The sequence below is a fragment of the Filicampus tigris genome, chromosome 13 (assembly GCF_054856515.1).
Source record: "Filicampus tigris isolate MCC_2025a chromosome 13, RoL_Ftig_1.0, whole genome shotgun sequence".
NCBI classification, from domain to species: domain Eukaryota; kingdom Metazoa; phylum Chordata; class Actinopteri; order Syngnathiformes; family Syngnathidae; genus Filicampus; species Filicampus tigris.
Window position 1 is genome coordinate 3,084,583 of NC_141229.1, and position 12,280 is coordinate 3,096,862.

General features: G+C 39.4%; 1 protein-coding gene across 1 annotated transcript in view; it reads left to right on the plus strand.

Moving 5' to 3' along the window:
* Nucleotides 1-12,181, plus strand: part of sptb (spectrin, beta, erythrocytic) — a 32,045-nt gene extending 19,864 nt beyond the window's left edge. Inside the window, exons 21-35 of the mRNA XM_086050184.1 lie at nucleotides 169-465; nucleotides 1,286-1,416; nucleotides 1,495-1,699; nucleotides 2,907-3,130; nucleotides 3,766-3,916; nucleotides 4,681-4,925; nucleotides 5,792-5,930; nucleotides 6,024-6,108; nucleotides 7,208-7,404; nucleotides 7,482-7,564; nucleotides 8,356-8,416; nucleotides 8,567-8,817; nucleotides 9,518-9,691; nucleotides 9,784-9,826; nucleotides 10,515-12,181. Of these exons, the coding sequence (XP_085906310.1) occupies nucleotides 169-465; nucleotides 1,286-1,416; nucleotides 1,495-1,699; nucleotides 2,907-3,130; nucleotides 3,766-3,916; nucleotides 4,681-4,925; nucleotides 5,792-5,930; nucleotides 6,024-6,108; nucleotides 7,208-7,404; nucleotides 7,482-7,564; nucleotides 8,356-8,416; nucleotides 8,567-8,817; nucleotides 9,518-9,691; nucleotides 9,784-9,826; nucleotides 10,515-10,715 (2,487 nt within the window). The 3' untranslated portion in view covers nucleotides 10,716-12,181. The remainder of the gene's footprint in view (nucleotides 1-168; nucleotides 466-1,285; nucleotides 1,417-1,494; nucleotides 1,700-2,906; nucleotides 3,131-3,765; nucleotides 3,917-4,680; nucleotides 4,926-5,791; nucleotides 5,931-6,023; nucleotides 6,109-7,207; nucleotides 7,405-7,481; nucleotides 7,565-8,355; nucleotides 8,417-8,566; nucleotides 8,818-9,517; nucleotides 9,692-9,783; nucleotides 9,827-10,514) is intronic.
* Nucleotides 12,182-12,280: the final 99 nt, after the last annotated feature.

Sequence of the window (12,280 nt, forward strand, 5' to 3'; positions counted from 1 at the left end):
TTTAAATATAAATTTGATGAATTTGAAAAATCTGACAATGATCAACAAAAGTAAAAAACCTGTAAAAAAGCAGTGAAAAATGCAATTTAATTTCAATATAGCAGTAGTTTGATGGTAACTGAATTTTCCACGACAAGGATCTAATAAGCGAATCTTTCGCTTGCGCAGACACTGCAGAGGGAGATCGAGGGCCACCAACCCCGCGTGGACGAGGTGCTGGAGCGAGGACGCCGGATGGCGGCGGCGGCGGCGGCGGGCGAGGAGTCAGGCCCCGAGGCCGGGCGGCTGGCCGCGCAGCTGCGCGAGCTGGAGGAGGCGTGGCCACGGCTGCGGGAGCAGATGACGCGACGCAAGGACAGGCTTGACGCATCGCATCGGGCGCAGCAGTTCTACAACGACGCCGACGAGGCCCAAGCGTGGATTGGCGAGCAGGAGCTCTACATGATTGTTGAAGAAAAGCCCAAGGTAGAGCTAATGTCTATGCACCCCTGGTCAAATGCCAAGATTTGGGGATACAAAAAAGAAAAATGACACCTTTCAAACGGTTTTCCTGACCTGAAATCTGTGTACCTCCCAAAAAATACATTTTTTTTTAGATAGTTTTTTAGATAGAGCTGGCACGCTAGCTAGCTAGCTAGCTAGCACGATAGCACACAAACTACAAATATTAGATACAACGTATCATGTAAATATAAAATGCAACATTAAGATATACACATAATGTGGAACATGGAAATATTTAATGAGAATAATATTACACGCGAATGACAATAAAACAAAACAACAACAAAAATATTTTACAAAAAAAATGCACTAAGGCTCGAAAATAACAAAGAAAAACAATTAACAACAATTAGGTAAAAACACCAAATATGCAACTAGTAAAAAAACATTTAAATATATTGGTAAAAAAAAAACAGATCAAATATTAGAATTACTATGGATGCTTGGATATTATATCATCAAAACACTTATGTCCAATTTTGGAAAAAATAATAATTTTCACGTTAACGCTGTAACGTGGAAACACCATTCACGTAAAAATAAGAAAATTGAAAAAAATGGACATAAGTGTTTTTCACAGGACAGCGACGATATGACGAAATAGCAAGAAATATGAAATGAAAAGAAATAAGAACCAAAAATTTGAGGCTGCTCCTCTGTCTGGCAATGATGGACAGTAGCTGTTTCAGCGGGTTTCGTCCCTACGCCCGACCAAATTTGCATTCGGGGTTACCGTTATTTCATATCCAGTTTCCCACTTTTGGTCTTTCTGCCCATGCAGGACGAGCAGAGCGCCATGTTGAGTCTGAAGCGTCAAAACATCGTCAAGCAGGCCGTGGACGACTACGCCGACTCCATCCGGAATCTGTCTGAGCGAGCTCAGAACATGTTCACGGAGGACCATCCCGACGGGTTTGCCACTTTTCGACAAATGCGACTAAATGTCTTCTCAAATCAAACGCTGAATCTCTCGGATTCCTTTCGACGCAGCGAGAAGATCATCCGGCGTCAGGGTCAGGTGGACAAACAGTACGCCGGGTTGAGCGAGCTGGCCGAGGACCGACGCAGGAAGCTGGAGCACGCGTACCACCATTTTCTGCTAAGCCGCGAGGTGGACGACCTGGAGCAGTGGATCTCCGAGCGCGACGTGGCCGCGTCCTCGCAGGAGATGGGTCAGGACCTGGACCACGTCACGGTATCGTCGCCGTCTAGAATTAAAACAAATGATGGCTACAAGTTGTTTAGTGTCTCTCCCGGTTGAAGTTTAATGCCAAATTCAGCAAAAAAACAAAAAGGTGATGAAAAGTCGCTAGCTTAATGCGAAATACCATAGACAGGCTAACAAAACTAGCATAATTGTTGCAGTGTTATAACCATTTAAGCAGCGGATTGTTACAAATAATGAGGGAATTCTATAATAAATAAAGCAAAAACTATCAAACATATAATTTTTTAAAGTGTCTTTTAAAATAGAATAAGCTGTATAAAATGTAATTTTTACAATATAAAAAGATGACAAATTATAAAAACAAAAAACATAATACCTCATCAAGCAAAAAAGCCACAATACTTTAAGACTTTAAAGTATTTTGATTTTTGTACAGTAGTTAAATTAAATAATTTAATAGCTTGGATAAAATATTGTAAAATAAGAAAAAAAAATATGCACGGAATCGAAAGTGTATTGTTTAAGTGTAAAATCATTGCCTAAAAGCATAATACAATAGTGTAATTTAAAACAAATGTATTAAAATAAGCAAAAAATGTACAGAATAAAAAATTGAATACTTTAAAGTGTTGGAAATAAGTACACTAAAATAAAATAAGCAAAATATGTACTTAATAAAAGGCAAAACTAATTTCGAGTGTAAAAAACATTTTAAAAAGTCAGCAAAAATGCTGTCTAAACGTGTGTTGTTTCAAAGTATAAGAAATATATCCATATAATATAACGTAGGCCAAAAATAATTAAAAGCACAGAATTAAAAGCATCATACTTAAAGTATAAAAGAAAAGTATGTGTAATAAACTAAGAAACACAGTTTGAAAAGTGTTGCAAAAGTAAAAATAAATGACAGAAAAATATGAGATAAAAAGCAGTTTTTAAAGTGGAAAAAGAAAGTGAACAATGTACGTAATAGAAGATGTCATTGTTTATGTTGTTAGAAAAAAAAATCTGATTTAAAGACAAATCCTGACTTTTTTTTGTGCGTTGTAACAAAGTTGATTTTTTTTTTTTTTTTTTGCTAAAACTGACTACGAGTTGGAAAAATTCATCATTCCCTCCACTTCCTCAAAGTCCCTATTTGAAGCGGGAGAAAAAAACCGAAACAAAAAATGAATTTTGAAACCATTCCCGAAATTGTAGTGAGAGTGTAACTCTGTTGTCTTGCGCGCGTCAGCTTCTGAGGGACAAGTTCCGCGAGTTTGCGCGCGAGACGGGCGCGCAGGGGCAGAAGCGCGTGGACGCCGTCAACCGCACCATCGACGAGCTGATCGAGGCGGGCCACAGCGAGGCCATCGCCATGGCCGAGTGGAAGGACGCCATCAACGAGAGCTGGGCCGACCTCCTGGAGCTCATCGACACGCGCGCCCAGCTACTCAACGCCTCCTACGAGCTGCTCAAGTAAGACAGACACAAAACGCAAACAGGGAGGAAAGTAGTAGTACAGTAGACGTCCCGCTCGCTATTGCACCCCACTGGTTTGAACCCGGAGATTTTGCGTGACTTTGGAGGTGCATTTTTCCGAAAAAATTGGGTGAAACTCCCTTGATTTAGAGCAACAATTTTAGTCAAACTAAAGATTCTGTGTCTGTAATTAATACCATACTGGTTTGAAAGATTTTGGTCAAACTGCAAGATTTTGTGAGGCTTCAGTAGTAGTTTTTTTTTTTTTTTTTTTCCCCTCTACGATCCTTGGTCAAGTTTACAATCACAGGACAATCTCAGCTCGTCAAACTGTGCCTCTGGAGAAGTTTTTTATAAGACTTTTTTTTCCCCCTTCAAACTCCCAAATAGTACGATACTCTTTTAAAACTCTTTGAAGATTTTGTGTGAATTTAGAGTTGCGAATTGCAAGATTTGCTGTGGCTTTTCCCCCTACACTTTTGGGGAAAGACAATTTATACGATGCAGGTTTTGAACTCTTGAGATTTGATGTGACTCGTTGTATTTTTCCCCAAAGATTTTCACCCAACGGCACTTTTGTTCAAAATCCGAATTTAGATGCAACTTTAAATTTGCATTCCACCGGTCTGAAGGTACTTTGACGACGGCAAGGAGCTGGTGGTCCAGATTTGCGACAAGCAGATGGAGCTTCCCGAAGACGTGGGCGAGGACTTTAGCAAAGCCGAGACCTTCCACAGGATGCACGCCGCCTTCGAACGTGACATAACCTCTCTGGGAAAGCAGGTAAGGGCAAACTTCGGTTTAGTATGCTGCCCCCTGGTGGACATGTAAACCTGCTGATAGGGTTCCAGTCTGCTGTGAAAGGTATCGGGCAATCTATTCGATTTATTTTGTGCTTTTATTTGAGTCCAAATCCATTCATATTCATAAAATACATGTTTCATACACGGATGTATTGATCCCTTTGTTTAATCAGTACCAGCTGTTTTCAGACGCGCCGTGTGAATTTAAAAAAAAAAAAAATAAAATACGTACAACATTGAACAAATGGGTATGTTAATATTGTATAGTTCGTACTTTTTTTTTTTGCCATTAAAAATACAACTTTTTTTCAACTTTTTTTTTTTAATCCAATCATGGAATGCTTATCAAAATATAAATGCAAGTGGTCATTTTTAATCATAATTGAGTAAGTTGATTTTAATCCAAAATAAACAAATAAATGACAAAATCAAGTAAAGGCAAAAATAAAACAAATCCTGAATTTTTATTGATGTGAATAATACATATTTAAAAGTAGCATATGAAACAAAAATAATTGTAAAAAAGCATATAATATACTGATAATGCATTTGAAATTAAAAAGTAATAATACAAATAGTAAATACAAATAACATGACCAAGCACAACATAATCTGAAAAGATTTATTTGCACTAAGCAACTGCATTGTTTGAAGTCAAAACAAGCTTTTTCTTCGTGAGGAAAAGAATTGTAGTTGATGTGCGTGACTGACGCGTGCGACCCCCACCCCCCCCCCCCTCGCAAGGTGGAGCAGCTGCAGGAGACGGCGGCGAGGCTGCGCGCTCAGTACGCCGGCGAGCGCGCCGACGGCATTCAGGCGCAGGAGCGAGAAGCTCTGCAGGCCTGGCAAGCTTTGCTGGACGCCTGCGACGGCCGCCGCAAGCAGCTGCTGGACACGGCGCAAAAGTTCCGCTTCTTCGCCATGGTGCGCGACCTCATGGCCTGGATGGAGAGCATCGGCCAGCAGATCGACACTCAGGAGAAGCCACGGTACAAAAAAAAAAAAAATGATAATAATAAGGAGAAAAGATAGATGGAGTGAAATGTGTTGTTTACGATTCAATTGGATATGGTTAGGGTTTCAAAGTAGGGTTTCATTCTAAAATTACGGTTTCAAAGTAAGGTTTTGAACTAGGGTTATGGTTTCAAAGTAGGGTTTTGACCTAGGGCTAGGGTTTCAAAGTAGGGTTTTGAACTAGGTTTAATATAGTTTCAATGTAGTATTAGGGTTTCAAATTAAGGTTTTAAACTAATCTTAGGGTTTGAAAGTAGGGTTTTAAACTAGGGCTAGGGTTTCAAAGAAGGTTTTTGAACTATGTTTAGGACTTCAAAGTTTGGTTTTGAAATAGGTTTAATATAGTTTCGACGTAGTATTTGGGTTTCAAATTAGGGTTTTAAACTAAGGTTAGGGTTTGAAATAAGGGTTTTAATCTAGGGGTAGGGTTTCAAAGTAGGTTTTTGAACTATGGTTAGGACTTCAAAGTTTGGTTTTGAACTCGGTTTAATATAGTTTCGACGTAGTATTAGGGTTTCAAATGAGGGTTTTCGTCAGTTTTTCAGGTTTCAAAGTAGGTTTTTGAACTATGGTTAGGACTTCAAAGTTTGGTTTTGAACTAGGTTTAATATAGTTTTGACATAGTATTAGGGTTTCAAATGAGGGTTTTCGTCAGTTTTTCCGGTGTCTATCGTATAGTGTTTTGTGTTAAATGATTGCTTTCACTTAAAATGACATAAAATTGCATTGTATTGTACGCGCTCCGATTGTGGAAATGATGATGTATTACGAACATCAAAACACAATGCGTAGTCCTTTGGCATATTTCCAATTTTTTTTCAAGTACGTGTTTGTACAACAGGGACGTGTCATCAGTGGAGCTTCTGCAGAAGTACCACCAGGGCATCCGCTCGGAGATCGAGGCCCGGGGGGTCAAGTTCACCGAATGCAGCGACTTGGGCGCGGCCCTCCTGGCGCGCAAGCACCGAGACTCGGCCGAGGTCGGAAACCAAGTGACGGCAATCTTGTTCATTCCCCCGGAATTTCTGTTCACTCACAGATTTCTCACCATTGTTTTGTTGTTGTCGTAAAAGATCCGAGAGAAGACGACGCAGCTGGGGGACAAACGTCAGGAGATGATGTTCAAGTGGGACGACCGCTGGGACTGGCTACGACTTTGTGAGGGCAAAATATGAAGTAGAATTAAAAAACGGATGTGTTGGAGGGTCACGGCCATGTATAGCAAGGGTTTTTTTTGGAAAAAAATGACCATGTATAGTGGGGCGTTTTTTGGAGAAAAAAACAAAAAAACAACCTTGTATAGTAAAGCGTTTTTTGGGGAAAAAACGGCGATGTATAGGTAGGCGTTTTTTTTTTTTTTAAAAAAACACAACAACAACAACCTTGTATATATAGTAAGGCGTTTTTTTGGGAAAAACAACAATGTATAGTAAGGCGTATTTTGGGGGGGAAAAAAAACATGTCGTAAGGCGTTTTTTGGGGAAAAAACGGAGATGTATAGTAAGGCGTTTTTTTGGAAAAAAAAACAACAAAAAAAAAACAACAACCTTGTATATATAGTAAGGCGTTTTTTGGGGAAAAACAACAATGTATAGTAAGGCGTTTTTTGGGGGGAAAAAAACCCATGTAGTAAGGCGTTTTTTGGAAAGAAACAAAACAAAACAAAAAACAACCTTGTATAGTAAGGCGTTTTTTGGGGAAAAAACTGCGATGTATAGTAAGGCGTTTTTTGGGGAAAAAAAAAACGACCCATGTATAGAAAGGCTTTTTTATTTTTTAAATGACAATGTATAGTTAGGCGTTTTGAAAAGAAAAAAAAACGACCATGTATAGTAAGGCTTTTTTAGGGGGGGGGGGGGGGAGGAAACGACCATGTAAGGTGACAAGATGTCATTGTGCTATTTGGGGACATGATGTGGACCACACCAAACATGGACCACTGCAAGTCAAGGAACGTGTTGTCCCAGGAGACTAGAAAGAAGATTATCAACGATCACGCTAGGGGTAAAAGCTTAAAGACAATCACCCAGCGGCTTGATGTTCCTGCGGTGACACCGTGTGTACCACACTGAACGGGGACCAGAGGAAGTGAAGGAGTACGATGTCTGTGGAGATTAGAAAGAAAATTATGAACGCATTTCGTGACGACAGTCTCACATCTGTTAACAAAAGAGCCCAGAACAACTGTCAAAAGAAATGAAAGGTCTGGATATCTATTTGACAACACGCGCGTGTGTGTGTGTGTGTGCGCGTTTAGTGCTGGAGGTGTGCCAGTTCGCACGCGACGCCTCGGTGGCCGAGGCCTGGCTGGTGGCTCAGGAGCCGCACGTGAGCAGCAAGGACCTCGGGCAGTCTGTGGACGACGTGGAGAAACTGCTCAAGCGGCACGAGGCCTTCGAGAAGTCCACCGCCGCCTGGGAGGAGCGCTTCTCGGCCCTGGAACGCCTCACCACCGTACGGCCCGACGTCTCGAGACGCCAGCAAAAGCGATCCAATGGCAAAAGCGACAAAAGTTGTCTTGTGTGGCTCAGTTGGAGTTGTTGGAGCTGAGGAAGCAGCAGCGGGAGATGGAGCAATTCGTGCAAGAACAGCAGCGCTACGATCAAGAGAGCAGGTAGCCGCTGTTAATATTTAAGACGAAATATTCTTTATCATTTACTATTAATACTATGAAAAAAAAAAAAACTTTATTGACAGGTTTGCAAACATGTTCACGATTTTGTCATAAAAAGGATTGGTGCACATTTTTATTGGAGCAAAATGTGTTCGTTGCTAAAGAAATTGACGTTTTATATTTCATTTGTGTTAAAAAAAAATCATTTCATGGTAATTATTTTCATGTATTCCTTTTTTAATATTAAGTTCATTCATTTAGTGCATTTAATTTTGTCTTTAAATATATTTGAAGTTATTCTTTTTGTCATTTATTGCTGTTGGGAGTATTTTGCAGTCGAATGATTATTAAATAATCTTATTTACTTTAGTTACTTATCTAAATATGTTTGAATTGTTTTATCTAAATTTACATCTACTGTTTTTTTTTTTTTTTTAATTTGAACAGATTTTAGAATTTTCTAACAAAGTATTTAATACAAACATCACATAATGCATTTACATAAAAAAAACATTGAATTTATGTGATATTTACCAATAATAATTACTAAATATAATAACTGGAAATTGCGACTAATCAAACTCATAATCTTATGAACATGTTTTAATGTGATGGAAAATGACATTTTGACACAATGACACAACGATTTGTCATTTTCCATTTTGACATTTAGTCGTTTCATAAACACAACCAAAAAAAATGTAAGTCGCTGTAGCGTGAACAATTGTTGACTAGCGTTGTCATGGTGACGAGAGACACTCGAGATGCCTCAAAATGTTTCTTTCATCCAGGAGAGAAGACACTGGCTTTGCCGAGTCTTCGCAACTCTTCACAGTAGAGGAAGAAACGCTGGTGAGTCGGCAACCCATGTAAAATCTAAAAAGACATTTTTATATGGTTAAAAACCATTCAATGCAAAGTGTGAAAAAAGTATGTGCCCCCCTTTGTTAAAAGGGGGCAAAAACGTTTTCGCGGCAGCGTATAACATGGTATCTCCTCCAGTCCGGAGTGGCTGAGCCCAGTTCGGGCATCCCCGAGGGGACGGCGGGCGACGCCACGGTGGCCGTGGAATCGGAAATGAGGGAGAGCGGCTCCCTGGAGCTTGAGGCGTCCATCTCGGCGGTGGCAGAGGAGCCGGAGCGGGCGGTCGTCACCTTGCCCACCGAGGCGCTCCGGGCCCAGACGGTGCTGCTGGAGGGCATGCTGGGACGCAAGCAGGACGTGGGAGGCTCTGGGAAGAAGGCCTCCAGTAGGTAAGACAAGTCAAGTGGACCAAGCGGGAGAGGTGCCGTGACGACTTTATCTTTGCATTAAATACAGTAGTTATTTTTTTGTTTTGTTTTTTTTTTTAAGGGGGAAAAGTCAACAATATGTCATTAAGATGAGATGCAAGATGAAAAATGTACATCATATATTCTTGAGCAAACCTTTTTTTTTTTTCAAGAATATGTTCTATGCAAGCCCACTAGATAAATATTGCATTTGGAATAAGGGTTAAATCAGCGTTTTCCCCAAAAAATTGCGTTTTTAGCTATCTCTATAGGCGGCCATTTTGTCTTCTGTCGAGCCGTGATTGGTCATTGTGAGCAGTCGTGATGTCATTTTCAGTGGACAGAAGACAAAATGGCCTCCCCGAGAGATGGCTAAAAACGAGCGCATTTTGCTGCTTAACCTATATTCCACAAACTCAAAAATAATCCGAATGCCGTGTTTCAGGGAACATATTCTTGACTTTCACTTTAAGTCAATACTGATGATAATATGCAGTTTTTTTTTAGCATTTAGCATTTAACCTTTAAGTACATTTGAACATATTTGCAAGTACGTTTTAATGAATTTTTCTTTTTTTTTTTTTTTGGGAGGTGTACCCACCACCTAGTTTCCACCCGTTTTTGTGGAAAACATATATTGAATGCTAGGGATTGACGGTAATATGATTTGGGCGTACCGTAGGTCGTGGAACAACCTGTACTGCGTGCTGAGGCCCGGTCAGCTGTCAGCCTACAAGGACGCCAAAAGCTTCGGCCAGGGCGCCACCTTTCACGGCGAGGAGCCGCTGCCCCTGGGCAACGCCAGCTGGGAGCTGCTGGCCAACTATAAGAAGAAGAAGCACGTGGGCAAACTCTGGTGAGGCGCACTCCATTTCATCTGTTGCCGTTGACGACAAAAGCCAAACCGACCGCCTCCATGCATGTCAACTATTTTTTTCTCTTTGCCAGTCTTGAAGATGGCAGTGAATATGTGTTCCAGTGTAAAGACGAGGTGGGTTTCTTGATTATTGCAACACAAATTATTTGTTGGATATTTTTGAGAAGAAAAAAATTATCACGTGTAAAGTTTTTTTTTAAATAAAACAAAAGTACAACAAACAAAAAAAAATTTCATGCAATTTAGCTTTTTTTTTTTTAAGAAAAAAGTTAGAATTTTAGTTAATGTTTTCAATGCGAGCCCTTTTTTCCATAGAAAAAGTTATTACAGTACATTTTTGGGGGGCTTTTTTTGGGAGAAAAAAAAAAAAATCAGTCTTTGGTGAAATCTGTGAATTTTAAAGAAAGTTATTTTTTTAAAAAGTAGAATTTTTGAAAGAAAAAAAAGCTGGAGAAATCTCAGCTGTGTTTTGAGCAAGTTATAATTTTGTGAGAAAAAAAAAGTTCATGAAAACTTTTCTGGATATGTTTCGAAGTAATTTGTAGAAGTCACATTTTTCAAGAAAAAAAAAAGGTAGATATTTTGGAGCAAGTTTACTTCCCCACAGTTACTTTAAATTACTCAAATGAAGTAATTTGATGAAATATTTTCAAAATAAATACATTTCTAAATAGTTACGTCAAAAATACCCGTCCGCTGTGATTTTACTTAACCTGCATCAAATTCCCAAAGCGAATCAAACAAAGAGCGCAAGCTAACCTCCCTTTTCCGAACTTTGCGACCATTTTGTGTTGCCTTTCAGGACGAGCTGCAGCGTTGGAGCCAGGCCATGGCGAGGGCCCTTCAATCGCCCGCCGAGGAAGAGGCGGCGGCGGCGGCTGGGTACTTGGGGGCCAAAAGTCAGAGCCTTCCCCCGCCGGCCTCCTCCTCCTCTACCTCACCAGGCCCCACTGCCAAGAAAGACAAGGAGAAGAAGTTCAGCCGATTCGCAAAGAAGAAGTGAGGCCTTGGGGTTGGTGGGCGTCGCTATGGCAACCTGGCATGCCACTCTTGCGCCCAATCAGTCGAGAGCACGCTTGAGAGTTGTTTTATGTCTATCAACATTGGTTCTTTTGCTTGTATTTAAGCCAACACAGTTAAGCAAAGGTGGCTTATGATTTTTTTTTTTTTTTTTTTTTAATGGAAGCACAGGAACGCTCTTTTCACACACAACCAAAGAATTATTTGTATTTTGTTGAGCCGCATGTTTGGAGGTTGCCACGTATGCCAAGTTTCTTTTTGTGCCTCACACAATGGTTGTGAACTGTAACGATACTGTGCACACGCAACTGAATTGGAGGAAGCTCTGTAAATGTTGCAGTCAGGCTTGGTCAGCAAAATTTTGTTTGAATATACGTTCCAAGTTCTGTGCTAGTTTTTAACTTCAAAAGAGGGCCCCACTCAAAAGAAATGTAGACAACAGAATAATCCTAACGTGCTTTCTTTAGAATTTTTTTTATTTTTTTGCTGGAAAAAAAAAAATGGGGCTGCTGCAACAGGATTTTTTTTCAGGAAAAAAAAAAAAAAAAAAAAGGTAATAAGACTACTTGTTGAACTGATTTCTTTTTGCTCAAAAATAACTGATACAACTATCAACTACATATTTCTCTTGATTTGTTATTGTTTAAAAATAATTTTAATGGAAGATTTGCATTATGAACTTTTTTTAATGCTAAAAATTTTGTAATCGATCTAAAATAAAGGGAACGTATACGGAGAATCAATATTATGAGAATGGTAAAAAAAATGTTGTAGAACACAGGTGTCAAATTCAAGGCCCGGGGGCCAGATCCGGCCCGCGACATTTTAATGTGGTCCACGAATACAAAGCATGTGTAGACTTGACATGTCTTTTTGAAATTGTCTTTACTGTTAACAGATGAAAAATAGTTGAACAAAATATTTACTTTAACAGATGAAAAATAGTTGAACAAAATATTTACTGCCTTCTGATTTCAAAACTAGTGATCCATCAATTAGTTGTATATGTAATGGTGAATTAGTGAGTGAAATCAGAACTGCGATGTGGCCCGCGACAAAAATGAGTTTGACACCGCTGTTCTAGAAAATGTTCGAAAATATTTTTTTTTCCCCTCATGCTTTTACATAATGGAAAATGACAAAAATATCCCACCACACTAATTAAAAATGACTTGATTGAATAGTTTTTGCTCCAAGACAAAACTGAACGCAAGAATTCCATTTAAAAAAAAAAAAGTTATCGTGCGAGAACCAAGTGACATTTTTTTTTAAAGGGAAAAAAAAGATGTTAAACGATAGTCATGTTTTTTTCTGGTAAGCCTGTTGCTTTTACGTCTGTTGGGGATTCTGACATTCTCTAAAATTACAACTTGATTATTTTTCTTGTAACATGAAACTTGCAAAGTTGTTCATTTTCACAACAATAAACCTTGTAATATTCAAAATCCATTTTGAATTTGTGTGGATCGAACACTCGTGTGTATTCATCAACAGTATGGTTGGGGGGGGTCAATCATTTCGTTGTTTGCTAAAATACTAAGATCATCT